Source organism: Lepidochelys kempii, chromosome 1, assembly GCF_965140265.1.
Source record: "Lepidochelys kempii isolate rLepKem1 chromosome 1, rLepKem1.hap2, whole genome shotgun sequence".
NCBI lineage: Eukaryota > Metazoa > Chordata > Testudines > Cheloniidae > Lepidochelys > Lepidochelys kempii.
The window spans coordinates 150878134-150903190 of NC_133256.1; the positions used below are offsets into that span (position 1 = coordinate 150878134).

At 43.6% G+C, this 25057-nt stretch overlaps 1 protein-coding gene across 2 annotated transcripts in view; it reads right to left on the reverse strand.

The window, feature by feature from the left end:
• SRPX (sushi repeat containing protein X-linked) overlaps nucleotides 1-19984 on the reverse strand; it is a 73460-nt gene extending 53476 nt beyond the window's left edge. Inside the window, exon 1 of one of the 2 annotated variants that reach the window (XM_073328353.1) lies at nucleotides 19576-19984. In XM_073328353.1, the coding sequence (XP_073184454.1) occupies nucleotides 19576-19969 (394 nt within the window). In that variant the 5' untranslated portion in view covers nucleotides 19970-19984. The remainder of the gene's footprint in view (nucleotides 1-19575) is intronic. The other variant, XM_073328360.1, reaches the window with a different exon arrangement.
• Nucleotides 19985-25057: the final 5073 nt, after the last annotated feature.

Consider the following 25057-nt stretch of genomic DNA (forward strand, 5'->3'; position numbering starts at 1 on the left):
GAAGAAGGAATATTCTAGGGCTGTCCTAAGACGACATATTACAATAAATTAAAAAATAATCTATTTCATTTTCATCATAGGGGCTTATTGTTGTGAGTCCATTGAGACTTGATGGGAGACTTACTTCCATTTCCCCAGCTTTGGCTCCAATTTAGGGCTATTCGGGTTCCCTCTGTGCTGTACTGTACATTCTAATTCCTTGTTATCTTTTAAAGGGTACCAGTTGAGTGTTTTTGTTCATTTAAAATACAGTTTGTATGTAATAAAACATACACTTGAATTATTAATGCTGAAATACACCATAAATTCTAAGAATACGACATTCTTGCCCACCTATTTCTTAAGAATATCTAATTTAACTGAGCATAATCAAATGGACTTTCAGGCACAAAATGAGTTTCTCTGATCAACACACTTTGCCATCATGCCCAAGAGGTCTGAAATGCCATCCTAAATCATCTAAAAGCATAGTAATTTGATTAATATAGTCTTGTATTGAGCATTCAGTCATAAACCCAGGCACACAACTGCCAATCAGAAAGATCTTTTTGTCAAAATAGTTCAAAATCATAACAAAAAAATGTGAACATTTTTATTTTCTGATAAAGCAGTGATAATCATCATTCAGATGAATTATTATTTAGCACAGTTGCCTTCTGAGTCTTTGATTAAGGTGTCAAATGTGCTACTACCTCCTTTCCACCACCATCAAAAAGCCAGAGATAATTAACGTTGCTGATATTTCTGGAAATATCACTTCACTCTGTTCTACAGGCACTCAGGCCATGTATGCACTACAAACTATGGCTGACGCAAGTTACGTTGGCATAAAGCTGCTGCAGTTAGTATATCGCTCATGCAAGTGCATATTTGGCTCCTTGCATCGGGCTGCATATACTCACCAGGAGTGCTTGTGTTGATGACAGTGCAGTGCACCATGGGGTAAGGATCCCAGTGTGCAAACTGCCACCATCCAGTGCCCTGTCTTTTGGGAAGTTTTGGCAATGCATGGGGCAGGGGGCAGAAACAAGTTGCACAGGGCTGACTGGGAGCAAAGGGTCAAGTTCCGAGCATGCAACTTTCTTCACCCTATAATGTCATCCATATCCCATAATTGTCATGCCTTCTAAAAAAATCCTATGAACCCACATGGCCCTCCTCACTGTCCACCATCTCTGACAGAAGCATGAAGCCTGCACTGCTCTGTACTATTGTCACAAGCGTTGTAAGCACAGGACGTACAATCTTCCAGTATTTGCAGAGCCGCGAGAACCACATCAGCACAAAGATTTCATGGAGGACAGTTTGCTGTGGGACATAGTTAAAACCAGTTGAGGTTGCTGCTGGCATTCACAGAGCAGCTGCAAACAGCAAAGTGCTGCTTCTGGGCCCAAGAAAAGAGCACTGACTGATGGGATCACATCATAATGCAGGCTTAGGACAATAAGCAGTGGCTGCAGAACTTTCAGATGTGAAAGGCCACATTCCTGGATTTGTGTGCCGAGCTTGCCCCAGCCCTCCACCGCATGGACACCAGAATGAGAGCTGCATTTATGTTGGAAACATGAATAGCGATTGCACTGTGGAAATGTGCAACACTGGATTACTACTGGTCACTCGGAAATCAATTTTGAGTTGGAAAATCCATGGTGGGGGCTGTTGTTATGCAAGTGGGCAGTATCATTAATCACCTCCTGCTATGCAGGACTGTGACTCTCAGCAATGTGCAGGACATAGGGAATGGATTCGCAGCAAGGGGGTTCCCGAACTGCAGTGGAGCAATTGATGGCACGCATATCCCTATTTTGGCACCAGCCTACCTTGCCCCAAAGTATATCAACAGAAAGGGCTACTTTTGTATGGTTATGCAGCATTGGTGGATCACCAGGGACATTTCACCAACATCAGCATGAGTTGATCAGGGAAGAAGCAGAATGCTCTTATCTTCAAGAACACGGGACTCCTCAGAAAACTGCAAGCAGGTTTCTTTCCCAACCGGCAGATTACCATTGGTGATGTTGAAATGCCAATAGTGATCCTGGGGGACCCAGCCTATCTCTTGCTTCCGTGGTTCATGAAGCCATACACCAGCCACCTCAACAGTACCCAAAGGAAAGATTCAACTACTGGCTTAGCACATCCAGAATGACAGTTGAACGTGCTGTTGATAGGCTAAAGGTATGGTGGCATTCTTTACTCACAAGACTGGTTCTCTGTGAGAAAAATATCGCAATGGTTATAGCTGCCTGCTGTGTCCTGAATAATATCTGTGAGGCAAAAGGGGGAACATTGCCTCTGGGGTGGAGGGAGGAGGTGGAGTGGCTGTCTGCTGAATTTAAACAACCAGACACAAGGGATATTAGAAGAGCTTAACACGGAGCTGTACAGCTGAAGGAGGCCTTGAAAAAAAAACCTAACAGTAACGTGTTGGTATACTGTGCTTTACCTGGCCCTGCAGTTTGGGGGCCTCTTAGGAATTGTGTGGTGCACGGTGCACATCTACAAATATAACACTGTTAATGCACCTATCAATTTTGTAGTGCTTTCTGTACATTTATAATTATTAAACTGTGTTTGTCATTGATCCTATAAGTTCTGTCACACTGTACAAAAACAAGTGGGTGCTTTCTGTACCACTAGGGGCATTATGCAGAATATGTTATGAACTAATAAAGATGAATTATTTTCCAAAGAATAGAATTTTATTGAGTAGCACAACCAGTGCAAAGAAAAATCTGTGCAATTAATGGAACAGAACTTAACAAGGGAAAGAACGTTCATGTCCATTTTGGCTACACATACAACCACTGTGGCGTTCACAGGTCACTATATGTAATGCTGTGGTTGTCTTTACTCTCCCCCGGTGTGGATTAGTAGGGGTAGGGATGCAGCTGCTGATGCCACTTGGGAACGTTGAGGGGGGTGTAAGGAGGTGCTGTAACAGAGTTCTCCATGTACTGCAAAGTGAGGCGAGCCTGTGATTGTTGAACCTGTAAGTCCACAACAGTCTGCAGCATCTGTGTTTGCTGCCCAAAAATCCCCATTATGTCCTGGTGGATCTACATCTCCTTTTCCTGCTGGGACTCCTGGGCCTCTCTCTCCATACAGTCTGAAATATTCATCCTCCAGGCCTTCTGCTCGAGGTCCGAAGCAGCACTGGCTGGCAGGCTCTCATTGAACATGTCACCCCAAGTCCTCTTCCTTCTCCTCCTCATCTGGCTCAGGCGTTCCGCAGGTGTGGAGATTGTGCACTCACAACACCAGCCCTGGTGAGTATGGCCTACAGGAGTGAGGGAAATGAGGAGGGAACTATTTGGTCACATGAAACTTTTGAGGATATGGCAATGGCACTGAATACCGGTATCATTGTCCACAGGTGGTGGTGATTTTAGCAGATATCTCACTCCTAAAGCACAGAGAGCACAGCTGCTACCGGCACCTCAAAGCCATGCTGGCCTATATGCTGCTAGCCTGCGTACTGCAATGATGCCTGCCAAAGTTATTGCAGGCTAGTATGGGAGAGCGTCCTATTGTGGAGAAAGACATATGGCTGCCATCCCTAGAAACCCTTTGGAGAGGATTGCAGAGTACTTCCATGAAAGTTGCATCGAGATCTCTCAGGAGATTTGAGGGACATCCCTGTATACAAACAAATTGCTCTGCATGGCCCCTCTGCCTAACTCCACAGGGGAGTGAAAAGCGGATAACAGCGCTACCTCATGTTGTTGTACTGGTACATCTTCTGGTACAAGCAGATTAATGAAAAGTCAATAGCTGTGTGCATCACTGTAATGGGAAATACATATACACAGTTACCCATGGTTTCTTCCCCTCCACTGGGCTTGCCCAGGCTCGACTGCCAAGATTGACTGAACTAAGGTGAAGATCCTGGCACAAGGCACAGCTGGACCCCCCACAGTTGCATGTCCCCCATCCACCACCTCCTCCTTCTCACTGTTCATGGCAGGGGTCTGTGTCCTGGGCTCCTCAGAGGTATCCAGAGTGGCCTACAGGGTGGTGGTGGGCTCCCCACCAGGTATGGCATGTAGCTCTTTGTAAACGCAGCAGGTCTGTGGCTCAGCACCGGATCAATGGCTGGCCTCCCTGGCCTTCTGGTCTGCCTGCCGCAGCTCCTTCGCTTTCACACAGCCCTGCGCCTGGTCCCGTTCATACTCATTCTCCTGCATCCTGCTCGTAGATGGCCACAATTCTACAGCCTCTTCTCCCCCACAGCTCCAGGAGATCCAATCTCGCCTGCCAACTCCAGGCTGGTCAGCTGGGCAGTTACACACAACAATGGGGAACAGCTTGATGTGCTCGCCAAGCTGGGCTATCAGGAAAAGGCATTTAAAAAATTTTCAGGGTTTTAAGGAGGGAGGGGGGGCAGGCTTTCAGTCTCTGTGACCCCTGAGCAATGAGTTCAATACTGTAACCAGAGTGGTCAGTGTCGGGCATTGTGGGACAGCTGCTGGAGGACTGTTAGGGTTGACATAGGTAATGCACTGAGCACACTCGCACTGCTTCGACCTCAGTACATTGACTATGGCGCTATGCCATTTCGGGAGGTAGTGCTACTGTGTCACCACGACAGAGCGCTTACGTCGTTGGGAGACAAATATAAGTGTAGACACATATGCAACTAGTTTGATGCAAGGCAGCTTACGCTGACCTTTGTAGTGTAGACCAGGTCTCAGAATATGGAACAGCCAGATGAAAATTCCTTCACAGAAAACCTGTCTACTGTTATGGTTGTCATTGCTGTGTCTCCCCAAAAAGATTTTATATCAAATTACTTAAATATATTATCAAGTACTCATCACATTTAAACTCTAAACCAATATATTTTAAAGGGTGGTTTCTGATAATGATAAAAAAATAATGAAATGTGTGTCAAAGAGCTGAAAACAAAACCATAAAAAGACAGAGGAAAAACTGCTTGAGAAGATGGTAGACATGACACTCCAAGGCATGATGCTAGTCATGAATCTCACACTTTCAGAGACAAGGAGATCTCAGATCTAAAAATAGGTCAAGAGCTCTTTGTGAAGGTTTTGTAACTAAACGGAGTGTAAATTCTGCATGTGTTTTCAATTATTATGATGCACTGCACATATAACAGTAACAAGAGTATCTGGCACTTACGCAGTGCTTCTTAGCCAAAGCTCTCAAAGTGTTTTATCATGGGGGACAAATATCACTATCTCCCCTTTACCGAGGGGAAAACAGACACAGAGGTCTAGATCCTCAAAGTTATTTATGCACCCAACACCCACTGAAATCAACAGGCATTAGGCACTGACATACCTTTGAAGATCTGGACCAGAGTGGTTAAACAAGTTTCCCAAGGCCACAAAATGAGTCAATAGCAGAGATGTGAATGGAACCAGACTCCCAATCTAGTATCCGATCAGCTGTAACATGCTGCCTTCAATATATTGTCTCTTTTATTCTAATACAGTGATGAAGAAAATATACTGGAGACCAGGCAGTTTTCTACCAAGGACAAATGATTGTTCATACAAAAAAAGAGGGATTTAACCTTACTTAGACTATGTTTTTAAAACTAACCTGCAATTTTTTCTAAAAATGATATCAGTAAGTATAATTCCACTTCACATCATATCTGTAAGATCTGGAAAAGCATACAAACAGAGGGCTCACTTGAGACTCAGGGGACTGAGCTCAGGAAGGGATCTGAGCAAAGCAAGCAGTGGCAGAGTGAAATGAACAAGATGTTGGTCAGTTTCACAGTTGCCATTCAGAACCTTACAACAGCAACACAGGTAAGAGCCAAGTCAATTTAACCTGGTTGTAGCTGCTGCTCCTGGGGAACACTACATAGCAGCAGCTGAGGTAGGCTACTGCATATGTAGCTTTCCCAAGCACCAGCAGAGTTAAATTGACATGGCGCTTACCTATGTTGCTGTTGTGGAGGTCTCAATAGGTATTTATGGGAAGGAAAAGAACCCAAAAACAAATGGTAGTGAAGGGAGAGAGTAGCAGACTCCCCACAACTAACTGGAAGCTCTGGATATCTGGGGGTTGGTGAGAAAGCTCTTTCTTACTTCCAACAGCTAGAGGTAGAGTGCAGAGAGGAGAAGGGACTTCACATTTATCAAACATCTACTAACCAGAAGCTGATATGAAAGATGGTGCCCCCAGTCAGGGTCCAGAGATGCACCCTGGTAGGACACCCAATATCCTAGCCACTGGGAGCGTGTGGAGGCTGGGGAAACTGGATTTCCCACCAGGGCATTGCCTCTGGAACTTGGAGGCGAACATTCAGTCTTTGGGATCTGCCTCTGGCTAGGACATTTAGTCTCCAGCATAGGGGATGTCTGGTACATAGACTGTTTTTAATCCTAATGTGTTTTTAATCTTGTAAAATAGCCAGATGAATGCATATTAATTGTGGCCTGTTTTACTTGTGAGTGACGTAGAGAAGCCAGACAGCAAGAATGCATGTATTCAGATGATGAGATTCAAATTAAATATTCCTTATAAATATGCAGCAATTACTTTGCAACTTTTTTTTTTCCACTGACCCAAAGTTAAAAACTCCAGAGGAAACTGTAACTTATTTAGGCTTATAACTCAGCTCTGACACAAGTTGGAGACAATGTCTCATCCTAGGTGGCAAGACCATCGCAACAAGTCTGACAAAGATCCTTTGAATGATGCCAGCATGGACCACAGTCCCTGGAAGGTTTAACATTGGCGGTACAGTCAGACATGGTTAACACTGACTCATATTTTGCCAGCCCATGCTGGTTAACTGTAGGCTTTTGGTAAACCATTCAGCATGACAAAGCAGTGCTGAAGAAACCTGACTGATAGAATGAATACACAACTACATTCAAACTATGATGCTATTCTTAGGGTCCATATGTCCCAAATGTCTACTTGTTGTTCCTTAAAAGGAAATGGCATTTCCTGAAAAGACAAAACAAGAGAATGAGGGGTGGGGGTGGAACATAATATATTTGTCTAGCTTTATCACAAACTGACAATCTACACACCAAACTCTTCACTACATCCCTTGAAATCTCAGATGTATTTATACTGTAGTTCTAAGGGCCAGCTGCTTTAACCAGTCTTCTCAAATGTATGATTTGAATAATGCTGTCCATGTAAAGTTGTGCAAGTAGTACAAATTGGCAAGATCATCGAGAAAACCTTCTACAGTGATAACGGTCTCCTCGGCCTAACTTGAGCAACTTCAGAGCAAGTTGTAGAAAATAATTTTCTAACTCATTCATGAAAGTTATTCAAATGCACACATATTTAATATTCACACATGGTGATAAACGTTAGCCACAACACTTCCTGAAACAAAAGATCATGCAATTTATGTCTAACTCATCTTCAGCCATGCTGTTGTAAAGCTGCAAAGCTCTCCTCTGTCTTCTTAAAGTATTTTTATACATTTATCATTCAAATCTGGAAGCTGTGATGGCTGAAACAATGCAGTAAATATTAATAACCCATTTCAACATACCTATATTATCTACAGAGGGCTAATTAGAGGAACTACCAGACTATGCATTCTCCTCAAGAAAGCAATTGCAATTTCTCATATCAGAGAATACCATCACTGCGTCTCTGAAAGCTACCTGCAGCATCAGAGCTGTCAGGTTCCATTACTCTTGAAGAGGAGCGTAAGTAGCACACAAATGTTTAAGCTATCTCAGAAAGGAAAAATGATGTGTGAACATTTCATGCATCCATACGCTCTCCCCATTTTCATTCATATGCCCAGCCTGATTTAGACAGAGCGGTTTGCCCTGGGTTCTCACAGGGCCTAATCAGAAGCCCACAGAAGTCTCTCCATTGACTTTAATGGCCTTTGGATCAGGCCCCTACTGACTGAATAGGATACAAAACGACATCACAAAAAATGTCCTATTTAACCCGCCTTGACTTGGAGCGGTTTGCAGTGTCTCAGCAACGTGGTATTTTTGCAGGGGCTGCCATGTTGTACTCCACAACTTACACTTTAATTTAATAAACTAGCCCTTATGATTATGAAGATAATGTTGAGGAGATTAAACGAGCATAACCCATGTGATGATGTCAGCCTAGCTCTGCAGAGGGCCAGCTGAAACAATACACCGGGGAGGTGTGAAAAGGCCATGTCCCTCTCTCAGCAAGGTTCCCAAAAATGATAAGTTATCTATTTCAGTGTGGGTTAATGCATGTGTCTGGAAAGAGAAGGAAGGGTCTCCAAGCCCCATCCTGGGAAAGCCAGGCCTGCAGAGCCCTGCTAGCCCCACCAAAGCACATGCAAACCCAAGGAGCCCAGTAGAGCACATAGGATCATATTTTAAACAAGGGCCCTGTCTGCTATGAATGGTCCCTCATTTAGACATCTCAGATGGATGGCATTTGTCTTGGGGGTGGAGCTTGGAAGTGTACCCCCCCCATGTGACTGCTATATTAACCTATGAGGGGAAAAAGAGAGAGAGAGAGGGGAGTTGAAGATAGCGCCAAGACTGAGAAACGGGTGGTAGGATAGACAGTGTTTTCAGCAGTAACAAAAGGGATACAAGGAGAGGACTTGGCAGAAAAGTGTTTTGGAAATGATATTCTTTATCATAGGAACCAGCTCCATGGGCGCCGCCAAAGAGCTGATCAGTGGCTTGGGGAGGAGCTTAGGGGAGGGGGGAGAGCAGTGAGCGGCAGGTGGGCAAAGGCCTTGGGGAGAGGGTGGAGCGGGGGCAGGGAGAGGGAGGAGCCTTGGGGGGAGGGACTGAGCAGGGCCAGGGCCTTAGGGCAGAGTGGAGGTGGAGCACCTGGGGAAAAAATAAAAAAGTCAATGCCTATGTTCTTTATTACTATTTGTTCTGCGGTAGTGCCATGAGGCCCCAGTCACAGATCAGGACCCCATTGTGCTATACACTGTACAAACACAGACCTAAACAATCGTCTGTGCCCCAGAGAGCGTACAATCTAGTATAAGCCAAGAGACAATAGGTAAACATAATAAAAACAAACAAGGGGAGCAGCACATACAAATGAGACAACACTGGCCAGCATGATAGGCTGTTGGTTTCAGCACACCAGCAGCCTAACCGTTGTCAAGTAGTTTGCAGACATCGCCGCAAAGGAGAGTTTTAAGAAGGGATTTGAAGGAGGACAAAGAGGTAGTTTTGCAGATGTTTAAAGGGAGCTCATTCAGAGTGTGGGAAAAAGTGTGAAGGGGTGTGTTTCAAAATTTAACAAATGGACCACAAAGGCTGGCATGTTGAGTATTAGGTGGCAGCAACACATCCAGAAGTTGTTAGAAAGACAAGCTGAGATACAACAAAAAGAAAAGGAGGACTTGTGGCTCCTTAGAGACTAATACATTGGTTAGTCTCTCAGGTGCCACAAGTCCTCCTTTTCTTTTTGCGAATACAAACTAACACGGCTGCTACTCTGACACCTGAGATACAACAGAAGTGAACAGAAACACCAGCTCAGACCATAAAACCACTAGTGATTCTTTTCTCATGGAATAATCTTTTCAGCAGAAACGTCCAATGTTAATATTAGCTAGTATCAAGTTGTTTGATATATTCAGCTATGCATGCTGGTCATCTTCCTTTATCACTCCCATCCTAAAAGCCCTTCCTCTCTTCACTATGCAGGATTTATAACATGGACATCAACTTAAACATTTGTCTTTGAAAAAAAAAAAAAGCATTGCTACCAAGTAACCCCTAATATTATACAGTAACTCCTCACTTAAAGTAGTCCCAGTTAACGTTGTTACACTGCTGATCAGTTAGAGAACATGCTTGTTTAAAGTTGTGCAATACTCCCTTATAACGTCGTTTGGCAGCTGCCTGATTTGTCCACTGCTTGCAGGAAGAGCAGCCCGGTGGAGCTAGCTGGTGGGGGCTTGGAACCAGGGTGGACCTGCAGACCCCCATCAGCTCCCCGCTCCCCTAAGTTCCCTGTGCAGCAGCCGCCCAGCAGGCTATCAATTGCCAGGCAGTTCAGCTGGCCCTCCCGCCACTGCCATGTGTTGCTCCTGTCCTCTGCCTTGGAGCTGCTCCCGGGAGCCTCCTGCTTGCTGCGTAGGGGAGGGAAGAGAGGGAGGCTAATGTCAAGGTGTCCCCCTCCCCCCTGCTCCTGCATCCCACTTGCCCCATCTCCATTGGGGGGGGGGGGGGGAGAGACACGACAGGCTCAGGACGGAGGGAGCTTCCTGGGAGCAGCTGCCATCTCAACTTGCTGATCTGCTTAACAAGGCAGTGTACTTAGAGTGGGGTCAGTGTACTTAAAGGGGCAATGCGCATCTCTCTCTCTCTCTCTCTCTCACACACAGGGTGTGTGTCTCTGTCTGCCAGGTTGTCTCCCCTCCCTCCATTCATGCTGCCTTGTAGAGTGTGAGGCTACATTAGCAACAATGGGTTAACCCTTGAGGGCTCAGCCAAAAGCTAGTTCATCATTTAGCAGCAAGACATTCCTTGGGAAATATCCCATCCTCTTCCACGCTCTGACTTCACCACCTCAACCAAGCTTCACAATCATCATCGCTGTGTACAGCATTAAATTGTTTGTTTAAAGTTTATACTGTGCATGTGTGTATATATCTATATCTATAGTCTTGTGTCTGGTGAAAAAAATTTCCCTGGAACCTAACCCCCCCTATTTACAATAATTCTCATGGGGAAATTGGATTCGCTTAACATCGTTTCGCTTAAAGTCGCATTTTTCAGGAACATAACTACAACGTTAAGCAAGGAGTTACTCTACTATGACTGAGAAAGAGAAATATTCTTCTCTTTTTAAAGTTTATTTTCTGCATTTGACAGCACTTCGTGTCAAGTCAATATCTACTTTTCCCTGTATAGTCACTTCCGCTTGTTTACCTGTGTCTTTTGCATAGCAAAAGAAAGGAGAAAAACATTAAAACAAACGAACGAGCGAGCAAGCAAGCCCACCCACAACAAGAAACCTGGCCAAACGAGTTAAAACATATTACAGGGGAATTTAGGGGCAGGACAACTTCATCAGAATGATTTGTTCATTTTGTAAAACTGAGCAGTTTCATGTTGACAGAATCCCCTTAAAAACATGAGAAATCACCCTGCTCATCTTCATATGAAGACAAAACAATACATCAGAAGTTTAGGTTATTTAAAGCTCCAGGAAATCTCAATTTATGAGCAGTTATTTCAAGTTACAGCAAAGATCAGAATCATGGAAGTTAAGAGATATAATTTGGAACCCCTTTTAAGGTCCTGCAACATAATTTTTTACTCTGAACAACTTTTATGGTGCTCCTTTAAATATAATTAATAGCTAGAAACCGTGGAAGAGTGCTCACTGTCAGCCAACAACTCTGTATGCACTAACCTTTTAATTTACTGAACTAAAAAAAAAGTCCATGCCTTGATTAAAAGATGATTTCTCAAAATTTCCCAGCATTTCACTCCCGGAAAAATAAAGTAAGTCAGAGACTGACCAGGTCCCATTTGAAACCTGAAACAGCAAACATGTGTTTGAGGCTACCTAGTATTCTTTGCCCCAGATGCTGTCACAGCCCCTGTATAACACAGTCTTCATCACCTTTGTAGATGGCATCAGAGATAGCTGCCGATACCATGTTAAGGAATTATCAATGAGTCGTCTCTGCAGTAACCCAGTCTCAAGCAATGTTTGATTTTTAACTTGGATATATATAAGCAAGACATCCAGCTTCATTGGTTAGACTTGGAGCACATCCGTGTAAAAGAATGCATATGACCATTGCTTGAATGGCTTTTACACAGATATCCAAAGCCCGTAAAAGCTGTCAAGATGCCTGAAATGCTGCTGAAGTCCACGTGTAGCTCCAGTAATATGCTCTACTCTAGCATCTAAATGTGCCTGAAACATAAATTATACTTTTCAGCTATGTAGCACTTTTTATCCATTAATCTCAAAGCACTTTTACAGAGCTAGGTATTATTACTATTCCTATTCTACAGATGGGGCAAATGAAGCAGAGGGAGGCGAAGTAACTTGCCCAAGGTTGCACAATGAATAAATGACATGGCTGGAAATAGAAACCAGGTCTCCAGACTCCTAGCTCAGTGTCTTATTCCATGCACTAGTTTCATACAATAATAGAGCACTGGTACAACAGTGTTCCTGGTTTTGTACTCCATATCTTTTTCAGCCACTATGTGACCTGAACTGTACCCATTCCATTTGCCCTGACATTCCCGGAAGGAATTTGTTTTCTATCATTTGTTTGTAACAACTATTTTAGCCTATTGCTATCTATGGGAGATGACAAAACCTCAGTAAAATGCATCTTCTCATTATCAAATTGTTTGTGAATCTGCAGCTTTAATATTCCAAATGGTAGTGTCATAAATATAAAGGGAAGGGTAAACCCCTTGAAAATTCCTCCTGGCCAGAGGAAAAATCCTCTCACCTGTAAAGGGTTAAGAAGCTAAAGGTAACCTCACCTGACCAAAGTGACCAATGAGGAGACAAGATACTTTCAAAAGCGGGGAGGAGGGAGAAAAACAAAGGGTCTGTATCTGTCTGTATGCTGCTTTTGCCGGGGACAGAATAGGAATGGAGTCTTAGAACTTTTAGTAAGTAATCTAGCTAGGTATGTGTTAGATTATGATTTCTTTAAATGGCTGAGAAAAGAACTGTGCTGAATAGAATGACTATTCCTGTCTGTGTGTCTTTTTTGTAACTTAAGGTTTTGCCTAGAGGTATTCTCTATGTTTGAATCTAATTACCCTGTAAGGTATCTACCCTGCTGAATTTACAGAGGTGATTCCTTTACTTCTATTAAAAGTCTTCTTGTAAGAAAACTGAATGCTTTTTCATTGTTCTAAGATCCAAGGCTTTGGGTCTGTGGTCACTATGCAAATTGGTGAGGATTTTTACCAAACCTTCCCCAGGAAGTGGGGTACAAGGGTTGGAAGGATTTTGGGGGGAAAGACGTGTCCAAACTACATTTCCCAGTAAACCCAGTTAAAGTTTGGTGGTAGCAGTGGAAATTCCAAGGGCAAAGGGTAAAATTAATTTGTACCTTAGAGAAGTTTTAACCTAAGCTGGTAAAAGTAAGCTTAGGAGGTTTTCATGCAGGTCCCCACATCTGTACCCTAGAGTTCAGAGTGGGGAAGGAACCTTGACAGGTAGTCATAGGCATCTTTGTTTATTGCAACAGAGATGAACTGTAACAACCAATAAAATGGATTCACTAATTTGTAGATGCGAGTAACTTGTCAGCAAGAGCTGTCTTGCATGTCTCCTTTGCCATCACCAGTGCTTGCATACATATGCCCATCCAAGCCATTATGTGGTTGTTCTATGTACACTATAGAATCTCGCTAGGGACGTCTATTTTAATGCAGGTAAAATAAGAGCTGGCCATCTCGTATACTCAGTGATTTTTTTGAAACCTCGCCCTTTTATTTATATGATCTCATGTTTGGTTTCTCATCAGTACAAAATTCCCAAGATGTTGCTGAATTGTTAGTAGGCTAAGTCTACCCATCAGAGGACTTACCGGCTCTACTGCGCAGGAACCTTTCAGTAAAGTGGGTTGGGCAGAAAAAGATTGGTCACGTATAGAGGTTGCTATGGTTTACTGTTTGGCATACTGTACTGTGTCATTTTCTGTAACACTTTCCTGTAGGTACACGAAGTTAGGATCTGTAAATAGAAGGCATAGCTGGCCAAAAGTAAAACTCTTGTTCTGCATTAGGATTCATGGGTGCAGCTGCCACTGAACTCGACAGGAGTGGTTTATGCACATCCAAAAGCACTAAGAGATCCCACATACACACACTATTTTCTCCATGATTATTAATAAAAAGACAGCAGACTCTATCTGGAAACAATTCTCAGACACCCAGGACAGGAAGCTGAAAGCCATGTGTTTCACAGCACAAGTAGTGTAGGTATTTCCAGAATTCCTCTACAGCATGGACCAGCGGATAGGGCCCTAGACTGAGAATCAGGAGATGGGGCTGGGTTCTAATCCCAATTTTGCCAATAGCCTGCTGCATGACCTCAGCAAGTCACTTAACATCTCTTCTCAGTTTCCCCTCTCATTCTTTGTCTGTTTAGGTTGAAAACTCTTCAGGGCAGAGACTGTCTGAATGCATGTACAGCAGTTGTGGCTTCTACACATTACTGTAATACAAATAATAATATTTGAAAACAGCTATTGTTTTTCAAAAACCAACCAAACTAGGAGGTTGAGAAATATCACAATGTGAGTATACACATATAGCCTTCCTCAAAATAATCAATTTAAAAAAGTTTTTGACTGCTTTGTTTTCAATATTTGAAAAACTTCTTAAATTGTTTTCATACCTTTCTCTTCAAGCCAGTCACTCAAAAGATTCATGGTCCATCCACTGGTCACTTACGTTCTGTTCCTGTCTGAGATCTCTTCTTTAAAACTGTGCCTACTTACTATGAACTTTATTTTAGATATGATTTTCCTCATTTCCATCCACTGAAACTGATGTGAAGAGAGAAGAGAGCACATTGAGTTCCTCTCATGAATATCATATACTCATTCAGTGTCTTATTATTTCATTCCCAGGATCCCAAAGAACTGGCTGAAATATATACATACAGGAATCATTTTACCGCTCAAGACACTGTTAACATCTGTCCCCTCCCCTGGTTACAGCACTACTGGAAGGTGCTCAGATACTATGGTGATGAGAGCAGTACAACCACCTTTTTTTCGAATGGTTACAATTCAGGACTTTAACCGTCTTGCTGAACTATCCTAAAGCCTACAACTGCCTAAGGAAAAAGATCAGAGGAGGGAACCTCCACAGGAAGAGACTGCAAAGAGCAGAAGTCTCCAAGGAAGAATTCCACAAATTATTTTCCCTCTCAAATCCCTGGAAAGAAGATTTGGGCCAAATACCAAAAGAATAAAATAAAATAAAGAGTAGAAAGACTCCTGTATTTAAAACTTCATCAGAAAGACTTCGCTACAGTAAACTGCATGGAACTGAATTTAACCACTTCCAAAAGACAGAGCTGAGTTAACCTGCTGGGATTTGAACCTGTTACAAGGAATCTAGGTATTCCGAAGCTGACACTGTAATCGTTTTGATGATTAGCAAAAGTGATAGGAAAATGAAGGAGTATGTGAATATCCCATAGAATTATCCAAACAAGGTTCAAGTAATCTTGACTTGAGTAGTTTTTACTGCACACCATCAGAACCATCAACCGCTATTCAAAGACTTACTTTAATCAAGGCATTGTGAAAAGAAGTATCTGAAGCGTGGTGTGTAGAACACTGTCAGAGCCAGCGCTAGGCATAAGCAAACTAGGCAATTGCTTAGGGCCCTGAGCAGCTCAAGGGACTCCCCATTCTCTTTTTTAGTATGTGTTGTGGGGAGGTCTCAGAATATTCCTGCTTAGGGCCCCCAAAGGGTGAGCACTGCTTTTGAATGCTGTATACTGTTGAATTCAGAATATGGAGCCCAGAAACACAGCATTGCTAATAAGTTGGCAAGCTGAACTGTCTCACTTCAAGAGCAGTAGCCAAAAGAAACTATTTTCCATGTTTAGGTAACAAATTATTATTGAAATAACAGAAGCTCTGCCTGGATCTAACACAGGGTGCTTTTCTTTATCAGCAGAAACGACCAATTACCAAATTCTTTGACTGCAACAGAGAGTTAAAATGGATGTACAGTATGATTTGTTTGTATTTAATATAGCATTGACACAATGAGATTTTTTAATTCATCATTTAAAAGTCTATCCATGTCTACTCAAAGGTATTTCACATTTAACAGCTGACAATTCTAGATTAAAGTAACTCCAAGGGAGAAAAGAAAACACTTATTTATAATTACAGTAGATTTTATATTGACCGAAAAGAAATATTTGAGAAGAAAACAAACATTTTTATTATATTAAATGATAAGGCCAATGGAATGTGTAATCTTTTAACTATACAGTAGGTTTATCAATACAGTTGCTACTGATTTTCACTGCCTCGGAGTCTTCGCCACTACAAGGAAAAGGAAAATTGGAATTTCAAATGCAATGAAAGCTGAGACAAGCAGGCCATTGTGCAGTCATCTCAAAGATTATGAGCAAAGACTTGGATTTTTGAAGTCTGGGTAAGCAGAGACTGGACACAGAGCAGTAGCGACATGTTTGGACTCTTAAGAGGAAAGCCAAACACTGGATATTAGCATTTTCATGCAGACCAGATAAAGAATAGCATCAACATGACCTGCAATGTAAGGCGCTCAACTGTCCTCCCAAGCAAAGAAACAGAATCTGGCAGCAGCAACTCTCAGAGAAATGGCAGTGCAGATATTTCTGTTGACTTCATTGAATTAGCAATTGATGTTTTTAATACCTTAGTGTTTATTACAGAAACAATGCAAATTTGTGTTCCAGCATCTTTGTGTTGGAAGGAAATTAACTGAAACATGCCAACAAAAATAGACAAACTTCAGCTCATTATAATAGTCACATATCTAATTTTAAAAAGAAAAGGAATACTTGTGGCACCTTAGAGACTAACAAATTAAGTACTCCTTTTCTTTTTATGGATACAGACTAACACGGCTGCTACTTTGAAACATATCTAATTTTACTATCCCCAAAGATCAGGACTATTGTTCAAGCAAAGAATGCTCCTGGACCCAAACAACAACTTATGTCAACAATGAGCAGAGGTTCTACAGTTGTAGATTCCTGGATTACATTATGAATCACACTTACTTGTTTACTGCTTCTATCTTCTGTGATCCTAGACAAATACATCCTTAGCTGAATTGACAAATACCCATTAGTTTTGAACAGCTTTGTTTTTGTGCATTAATTTCAGATGGGTAGATCTGTTACCATTTTGACATATCTTAATTTGGCAAGATAGCTGTTTTAAAGGAGCAGAGAGCTACAGACTCTGATTTCCTTTTGCCTTGGGAATGAATGCAAATTTCAGTTTCCAGCTTAAAACTTGATAAAATACATGTGATACTTTGAGAAAGACAGCATTAGAATAAGTGCAGTACAGTTTTTTAGGAGTATGATGGCTACAACTTACCTATTTATGGTCCAGTTGTGGCACTTCACAAGATTATTCTAAAATACTTTTAGTTAATTAACCTCTAATTAAATTAAAACAATTAACAAAAACAAACAAAAGCAACCTGCTGTAACTACTAAGAAGCAAAACTACATCACCATGCAAACTTTCTGTCACTGAAAATGGAAACTAAGATTAACCCTCTTTGTGCCCAGTCACAGATGGGATATCGGGAAGGGAAGCTAGATGAAGAAATCCTCAGTAATCCTATATTAAGTACTCGCAAAAAGAAAAGGAGTACTTGTGGCACCTTAGAGACTAACCAATTTATTTGAGCATGAGCTTTCGTGAGCTACAGCTCACTTCATCGGATGCATACCGTGGAAACTGCAGCAGACTTTATATATACACAGAGAATATGAAACAATACCTCCTCCCACCCCACTGTCCTGCTGGTAATAGCTTATCTAAAGTGATCATCAGGTTGGGCCATTTCCAGCACAAATCCAGGTTTTCTCACCCTCCACACCCCCCACACACAAATTCACTCTCCTGCTGGTGATAGCCCATCCAAAGTGACAACTCTTTACACAATGTGCATGATAATCAAGTTGGGCCATTTGGCCATTTGGCCCAACTTGATTATCATGCACATTGTGTAAAGAGTTGTCACTTTGGATGGGCTATCACCAGCAGGAGAGTGAATTTGTGTGGGGGGGGGGTGGAGGGTGAGAAAACCTGGATTTGTGCTGGAAATGGCCCAACCTGATGATCACTTTAGATAAGCTATTACCAGCAGGACAGTGGGGTGGGAGGAGGTATTGTTTCATATTCTCTGTGTATATATAAAGTCTGCTGCAGTTTCCACGGTATGCATCCGATGAAGTGAGCTGTAGCTCACGAAAGCTCATGCTCAAATAAATTGGTTAGTCTCTAAGGTGCCACAAGTACTCCTTTTCTTTTTGCGAATACAGACTAACACGGCTGTTACTCTGAAACCTGATATTAAGTACTGAGATCCTTAAAGAACATTGGGAAGCTGAGAGGTCCCACATTTGCCCTTCTCCTCAACTAAAAATACCACAGACATTCCATGCTCCTTACATGGACTTCTATGTGCACCTTAACTGTCTTCCACCAGCTTTACAGGAAAAAGGTGTGATGAGTCAAGGTACCATACCTTTAGGCCTGCATCAACAGAGCAGGAAATGCAGAGCAGTGGGTAGATATGCTGGCTTTGGTCCCTTAATTTAAGTGTTATTGTAGCCATTATTTTGGAAGGCTGATAACCTTTGACAACATGAATGTGCATTGTGGAACCAACATAGACACTGTCTCTTTAAGACACTGTCTTTTTGAAACCAAAAAATTGCATGTTTTAAAAACAAATAATCCAAAAAGCTCTGACACAGAGAAATTTTATTTAATGTTTTTATCCCACTTTTTTTCAGAACCAGCAATTAAAAAAAAAAAAAAGTGTGCAGACCTCCTGCACATTCCCATATAGCAAGTAAGTAACAAACACTACTTCAAGAGCCCTCTTCTGATAGCTTTTATGATGCTGGTACAAATGCAGGGAGCTAAAAGAACAAGAAAGGCTTTGTTCATTTCAGTGCCACGAGAAACACAAAGTAAATCCATGTTTGCCAAATAAAATAGCACACATTTGTCAAACAGTAAGAGGGTGCCACAAAGAATGGAAAATCAATAAATATTAAAAAGACATTAAAAAGCAGATGACACGGCTTGTGTTTCTGTAAAAACATGTGTAGATCACTTAATATTTTACTAGTGTAAACTAAGAGATCCCATATGTTACCTCTCCCCCACACCCCCAGGATTGTACTTTCTTCAGAAAGGGCTGACTTCAACGGAAATACAGAAAGCCTTTCCAGGCTAGTAACTCTGCCTCTCAGTGTCTAGTTTGCGCAGGGCTTAGTCCTGGAAAGATGCGAGACTTCAATGTCAATAGAGGAGCTGGGAAGGAGTTGCAACACTGCCTGCTAGCCAGGGCAACAAGAAATGCCCAGCACGCCTCTACAGTCTACGGTGAAGTTAGATATTTGCAAGAGTTGTGCGAGAGATTTTTACAGCTACTCCCACGTCAACAGACCAGCGTTTGAATGAACGCGAGGAGCCCAGGCAGGGGACCGCTTCTGGGTCTATCTGTGCGCAGGGAAATCAAGGCACGTTGGTATCCCGCTCCCGTCCCAACCCAAGTCACACAGCAGGCCGGGGGAGGGGGCGCTGGGCTACGCAGGGGAGCAGCCAAGCTAACACCTGGCGAAGGGGGGCTCGGCGAGGGAGGACTCCACCCGAAGGCCAGCGGGGCGCACCTAGGCTGGGCCAGGGGAGGCTAGAAACGGACGCGTCCCTCTCCCAGGAGCCTGGCCAGGGGCTGTTGCTGCAAAGGAAGGCGAGTGACTGCGGAGCCCCTGCCCCGCTGCAGCAGCGTCTCAGGGCTGGGAGCGCAGGCTCCCCTGGCCGGAGCCCCCGCCCCAGCACAGGCGCCCTCGGCTGCAGCAGGGTAAGGCGCCCCGCTCCCCTACCTTCATACGCGAGGCTCAGGCACACGCCCAAGGCCAGCAGCCAGGCTAAGCAGAGCGAGCGGCTCCCCATGTTGCGCGGCTGAGTCCCTTCCCCGCCGGAGGCTGAGCGACTAGGGGGCAGGCGGAGGAGCGGGACAGAGACATTCTCCGCGCGGGCTCGGGGGCTCCGCGGCAAACTCCTCCCTCCTCCTGCTGCTGCCGCCGCCGCCGCAGCTCTGAGCTCCCCCAGCCCGCGCCCCCCAGCGGCCCGGGACGCCGCGCCGAGCTGCAGGGAGCCTGTGGCCCAGCTGCCTTCCCCGTCTCTCCCGCCAAGTCTCACCCCTTTCAGATGCATTTGAAGGCGGCTCTGGGTTCTCCCTCTGGCGGAGTTTGCAAGAGTTCCTGTAGGAGCCATGGACGCTCAGAGCCCTGATCGCTGGCTGGTCTCCAGCCTGGAAACGATCAAAGCCCCACACCCCAGTGCTACCATACCCGGTCCCGGGCAGACAATACCTACCTCTGACAGACAGCTCGGGGGGCTCTCTCTGTTACACCTTGCCAACGCTGGCATAGCTCGGCCTGCCTGCAAGGGACTAGGAGTGAACTGAAAGGATTTTGTTACAGCCCTCTTCCCTCCCGCCCTCCAGCAAAATCACAAGACAAAGGATCTCACCCTGATATACACGCAGCAGTTTACTGCTTGGGACCCCCACCACACGGCTTGCCTCTCAATCCCCATACTGAAATGAGGGACATTATTGTTTTCTTGAACACACAGTTTTGTTTTGTTTTTTAATTACATACAAGGGTGTAAATAGCCTGGACCTTATTACAACGGAACTAAATGATTTTGGGTACTAAAAGCACATTATGTGGAAAACCACTATTTAAAAGAAAAAGACCATTTGTTCTGATCATGGAATATTAGAAATGGAGAGATGCAAGAGACCCTTAAAGGAGATCAAGTCCAGCCCCCTGTGCTGAGGCAGGGCCACAGTTACCAGGCCCCTGTGTCAGTGACCCTCAGCACACCCTCCCCTCTGTCAGAGACTTTGGCCCCAAATGGGTCCTCCCTAAGCCATCCACACCCACAGCCCAACTTGGTCTATGGAAAACTTTCTCAGCTGCATGCTACTTTAGAAGGGAGTGGGGCAGACACAGCACCACATGTATCAGGCAAGGTGGATGTATCTACCACTGGGTGTGGTTGTGTCCAGGTGCCAATGTGGGACTTTCCAATAGCAATGTGGGACCAAAGGACAACTTTACAAATCAGGGCCAGATATGAGATGTCCTGCTCTATGCAGGACACTTGAGAGGGATGCCATCTGGCATTGACTCAGCCATTTGCAAGCTGGGATCACTACTCTCTTTAGTGTGGGAACAGTGGGAGGAAGCTTGCCATGAGATCTCCTTCCACCTCCACTTCCACCAGTCCAGATCCCCTTTCAGGAGCTGTATGAGGGGAAGGCAATACGCTACTAGTTCCAATCCCTTCTCTCGCAACAGTGGACCAGAGAAAGAAGCAAATGGGTGCCAGCTCAGAGCTCCTCCTGTAACAGCAGTAGGACAATAGGGATGGCACTCACTGCTAGTTTAGGCCTGGAAAATTCCATCCCCCACAGCCCCCATATCAGATGTCCTGCACTTGCGCTGCTTTGGTTGCTCAGAAGTTTCCAGTATTTCCAACCTCCAGTGCTCAAAAATCATGAATCAAGCACCGCAAATCATGAGATTTTTAAAAAAAATATTTTGGGGGAGGGGAGGTATTTGTCCTTGGATTTTGAGGTACGAGGCTACCCTTGTGTCACGTTTTTAGGCTCTCCTCCATAAGCAGAAGGGACAGAAACTTTACTTTGTTTTTTTAAATGAAAGCTGAGATTCTCATGTTCAGTAACTCCTTGCTTAACAATTGTAGTTATATTCCTGTATATAGCCTGAAAAATGCTACTTTAAGCAAAACGATGTTAAGGGAATTAATGTAAATAAGAATTAATGTAAATAGGGGGGTTAGGTTCCAGGGAAATTTTTTACACCAGACAAAAGACTATACAGTAATCACTAATCTACAAGAGTTGGGACTTTAAGAAAAATATCAAAGTTTGCAAAACTTATGATAAAAAACATGGGAACTGGCAACACTATGTTGGCAATAGCTAGAATAAGAACTCATCTTCCTCCACTCTAGAAAGGAAGCATCTGATGTGGGTAAAAGAATGTTGAAGGGATGGTGTAAGGGAGTGGAGTCCTGCTGGCATGTAGCCTTCAAAGACAGTGCAGGCCAACAGTGTAAAAGGAGAGAGATTCCAGCAAAAGCCTGGGAGCCCAGGTCAAGACAACAGCAGGATTTGGAGCAGGCCTCTGCAGAACAGGGAAAGGTGCCAAACTGGGAGAGGGAGTTTTCTTTTTCTGAATTATTTTTTTTAAAGGGCATCAGTTTTCTCATGGAGGATAGTCACTGCTCAGAGAGTGATGTTTGAAAACAAAGCAGAGAGACTAAAACCAGGACACTGCACATAAATCCTCCATAGTAGGACTCAGGGATGGGTGTCAGAGGCTGGGCTAAAAGATCAGGGGTATCATGGTCCCTGTGTGTGTTTGTTTACTAACATGTTTTCTACGCACACGCAACTTATTCTTGCCGAGAATAGGATTAATCTGCACAGAGTAGTGTTGTATCAAGAACCATTGCCAGCAGAATCAAGGATGTAAAATTTCTTGCAGATAATTTCTGTTCTCCTAGCATTGTCCCCCCCAGATTTCTGACATCTGGGCTGCTCTCCTCCCTTTGCAGCTCACAAAGGCAGATCAGAGTTTTGGAGTTGCATGGTCTGGCCATGCCCTCTCAGTTCCAGCTTCCTTCCAGCTGAGTTATTCCCAAACTGTAGAATTTGCATAACATCATTAATAACAAATAACAAAGTAACTATACACTTTAGACCAAAGGAGACAGTCATATCATAACAATCCCACTTAGTATCTGACCCTTGACTCATGAGCCATCCAGGACGGGTAGAATTGTGGGAGACGCTACTACCAGAAAGGAAATTATCAGTATGAAATTTTCCATTCAGCAGCTCAGTATCTCCCATAGTTCTTGATATCTGGGAAGTAGCGAGCAATGAACAGATGTAAGGAGGGTTATAGAAATGGTCAGAAAAAGGAAAACAATATCCCTCTCCATCCATATTTTCTCAAACTGCAAAATCATTTCTGGGCAAACCCGCAGCACCTTCCTGCCAAAGGAAGTCCACCTTGTAGTTATTGATAAAAATGGTAGCATTTGACGAGGTGGTTGCCTTACAAATTTCCGCTGTGGATGAATTAGCTCTTTCCGCCCATGAGGTTGCCAGAGATCAAGGAGTGTGCCCTGAACCCTTTTGGAACCAGAATCTCCAATGCCTTGTACACTTCCACAATGCATAGTCTTATCTACCTAGCAACAAACGACTTTCAAGCTCCGAATCCTTGGCATTTCAGATGAAAGGATACAAACAGGGCACCTGATCGCCTCATGGCCTCTATGTTTGAAGAACATTTTCAGAGCCCTTCTGACAACTAAGGTGTGCCACCTATGCTCAGTGGATGCTGTGGCACTGGACAGAATGAAGATACAGTAGAACCTCAGAGTTATGAACACCAGAGTTACAAACTGACCAGTCAACTACACACATTTGGAACTGGAAATACACAATCTGGCAGCAACAGAGACGAAAGAAGAAGCAGCAGCAGCAAATACAGTACAGTACTGTGTTAAACATAAACTACTAAAATGGAAAGCAGCTGTCATAAATATAAAGGGAAGGGTAAACCCCTTTGAAATCCCTCCTAGCCAGGAGAAAGCTCCTCTCACCTGTAAAGGGTTAAGAAGCTAAAGGTAACCTCGCTGGCACCTGACCAAAATGACCAATGAGGAGACAAGATACTTTCAAAAGCTGGGAGGAGGGAGAGAAACAAAGGGTCTGTGTCTCTGTCTATATGCTGGTTTTCTGCCGGGGATAGACCAGGAATGGAGTCTTAGAACTTTTAGTAAGTAATCTAGCTAGGTATGTGTTAGATTATGATTTCTTTAAATGGCTGAGAAAAGAATTGTGCTGAATAGAATAACTATTTCTGTCTGTGTATCTTTTTTGTAACTTAAGGTTTTGCCTAGAGGGGTTCTCTATGTTTTTTAATCTAATTACCCTGTAAGATATCTACCATCCTGATTTTACAGGGGGGATTTCTTTATTTCTATTTACTTCTTTTTTTATTAAAAGTCTTCTTGTAAGAAACTGAATGCTTTTTCATTGTTCTCAGATCCAAGGGTTTGGGTCTGTGGTCACCTATGCAAATTGGTGCGGCTTTTTATCCAACATTTCCCAGGAAAGGGGGGGTGCAAGTGTTGGGAGGATTGTTCATTGTTCTTAAGATCCAAGGGTCTGGGTCTGTAGTCACCTAGGCAAATTGATGAGGCTTTTTACCAAACCTTGTCCAGGAAGTGGGGTGCAAGGTTTTGGGAAGTATTTTGGGGGGAAAGACGCGTCCAAACAGCTCTTCCCCAGTAACCAGTATTAGTTTGGTGGTGGTAGCGGCCAATCCAAGGACGACGGGTGGAATATTTTGTACCTTGGGGAAGTTTTGACCTAAGCTGGTAAAGAGAAGCTTAGGAGGTTTTTCATGCAGGTCCCCACATCTGTACCCTAGAGTTCAGAGTGGGGGAGGAACCTTGACAGCAGCATTTTAATTCTGCATAGTAAAGTTTCAAAGCTGTATTAAGTCAATGTTCAGTTGTAAACTTTCGAAAGAACAACCATAATGTTTTGTTCAGAATTATGAACATTTCAGAGTTACGAACAACCTCCATTCCCGAGGTGTTCATAACTCTGAGGTTGCACTTTTGAACCATCTCTTGGGAAGTGTGGAAAAATGTGGAAAGAACGTTTCTCTTTAGGGATAAACGATTCCAGAGTTCTGAGCACCACCTTCTCCTCATGTAACATGCAGTAAAGTTTCTGTGTAGGGAGCGCCGCTAGCTCCAACACTCACCTGGCCAACATAATGGCCAGCAGAAAGCAAGTTTTGATAGACAAATAAAATGCTGACACGGACATCAGTGGTTCAAAGGGATGGTTTGTCAGGACTCTCACTACAAGTCCCACTTGGGAAAAAGAGGTCCAATTGGCTAACCAGACTGCCCTCCAGAATCTGGCTACCTGGGGGTTCTCTGCCACAGAACCTGCAGATCCTGTGAACATCACACTACTAAGGGCAGACACCTGATGTACAGTGGTGCTAAGTTGGAGACCTTTGTCGAAGCCAAAACCAAGATAGCCAGAACTCCTGAATTTCTAGGGCTTGCTTTGTGTTCCTGGCACCAGCCCCAAAACTTGATCCAGACAGAGGAGTATGCTTTCAAGGTCAATATTCTTTGAGAAGAAAGAAGTGTTCTGATGACACTGGAGGACAGACCCAACAATATTAGAGCTTCCCTTTCAATAGCCAGGCTGTTAGATGCAGCCGG